The 671-nt window shown below is 28.9% G+C and overlaps 1 protein-coding gene across 1 annotated transcript in view; it reads right to left on the reverse strand.

Annotated features, from left to right (window-relative positions):
* The window catches only part of LOC119590569 (TLD domain-containing protein 2-like), a 13,069-nt gene that overhangs the window by 7,716 nt on the left and 4,682 nt on the right, over positions 1-671 (reverse strand). Inside the window, exon 3 of the mRNA XM_037939237.1 lies at positions 527-671. This exon is cut by the window's right edge and continues 20 nt beyond it. Coding sequence (XP_037795165.1) covers positions 527-671 — 145 coding nt within the window. The remainder of the gene's footprint in view (positions 1-526) is intronic.

Below are 671 nucleotides of genomic sequence, written 5' to 3' on the forward strand. Positions count from 1 at the left end.
AAAATTTTATATTATTTTCTCACCTCTCTCCTCCTCTTTTTATCTGTGATTATCTTTATTCAATGTTTTTTATATTTCTTTTCTATTCATCTCTATATCTATCTCTCCTATATATATATATAATTTTTTACTTCTATCTTCATTCTCATATTATTACATACCTTATATTTATTTATATATATTATATTCTATATATTTATTCTATATATTTATCTATATTAAAATTATATCATATATATCTTTTTTATATCTAATATATATTTTATTCTTATATCTTAATTTACATATTGTTCATACTATAGAGATACATTTATCAAATAAAAGTAGGAAATAATATGAGTACTTTATTCCTCTTGGAAATCTTTGGATTGGTAATTAATGGGTCTGGTCTCACTGCAACAATGTAGCCGGTGGTATGGCAGTCCCATGTCCGTGAACTGATAATGACTATGCAACCTATGATAAGTGTAACTCAAATGAAAGAAAAATAAGCAATGGTAAACAAGGAAGAAAAAATTGGACATACATTTTGGTGTGTATCTTGAATGAAAAGCATGACTGGAGAATCCACATCGCTCATTTTTCGGTAGAGGGAGTTTAGACTGAAACCGTTCTGTGATGTGCTGAACACAAGCTTCCAGGAGTAGCCTTGAGCACGGGCTGGCAGTTTC

Source organism: Penaeus monodon, chromosome 27 (genome assembly GCF_015228065.2).
Source record: "Penaeus monodon isolate SGIC_2016 chromosome 27, NSTDA_Pmon_1, whole genome shotgun sequence".
In the NCBI taxonomy this organism is placed as follows: domain Eukaryota; kingdom Metazoa; phylum Arthropoda; class Malacostraca; order Decapoda; family Penaeidae; genus Penaeus; species Penaeus monodon.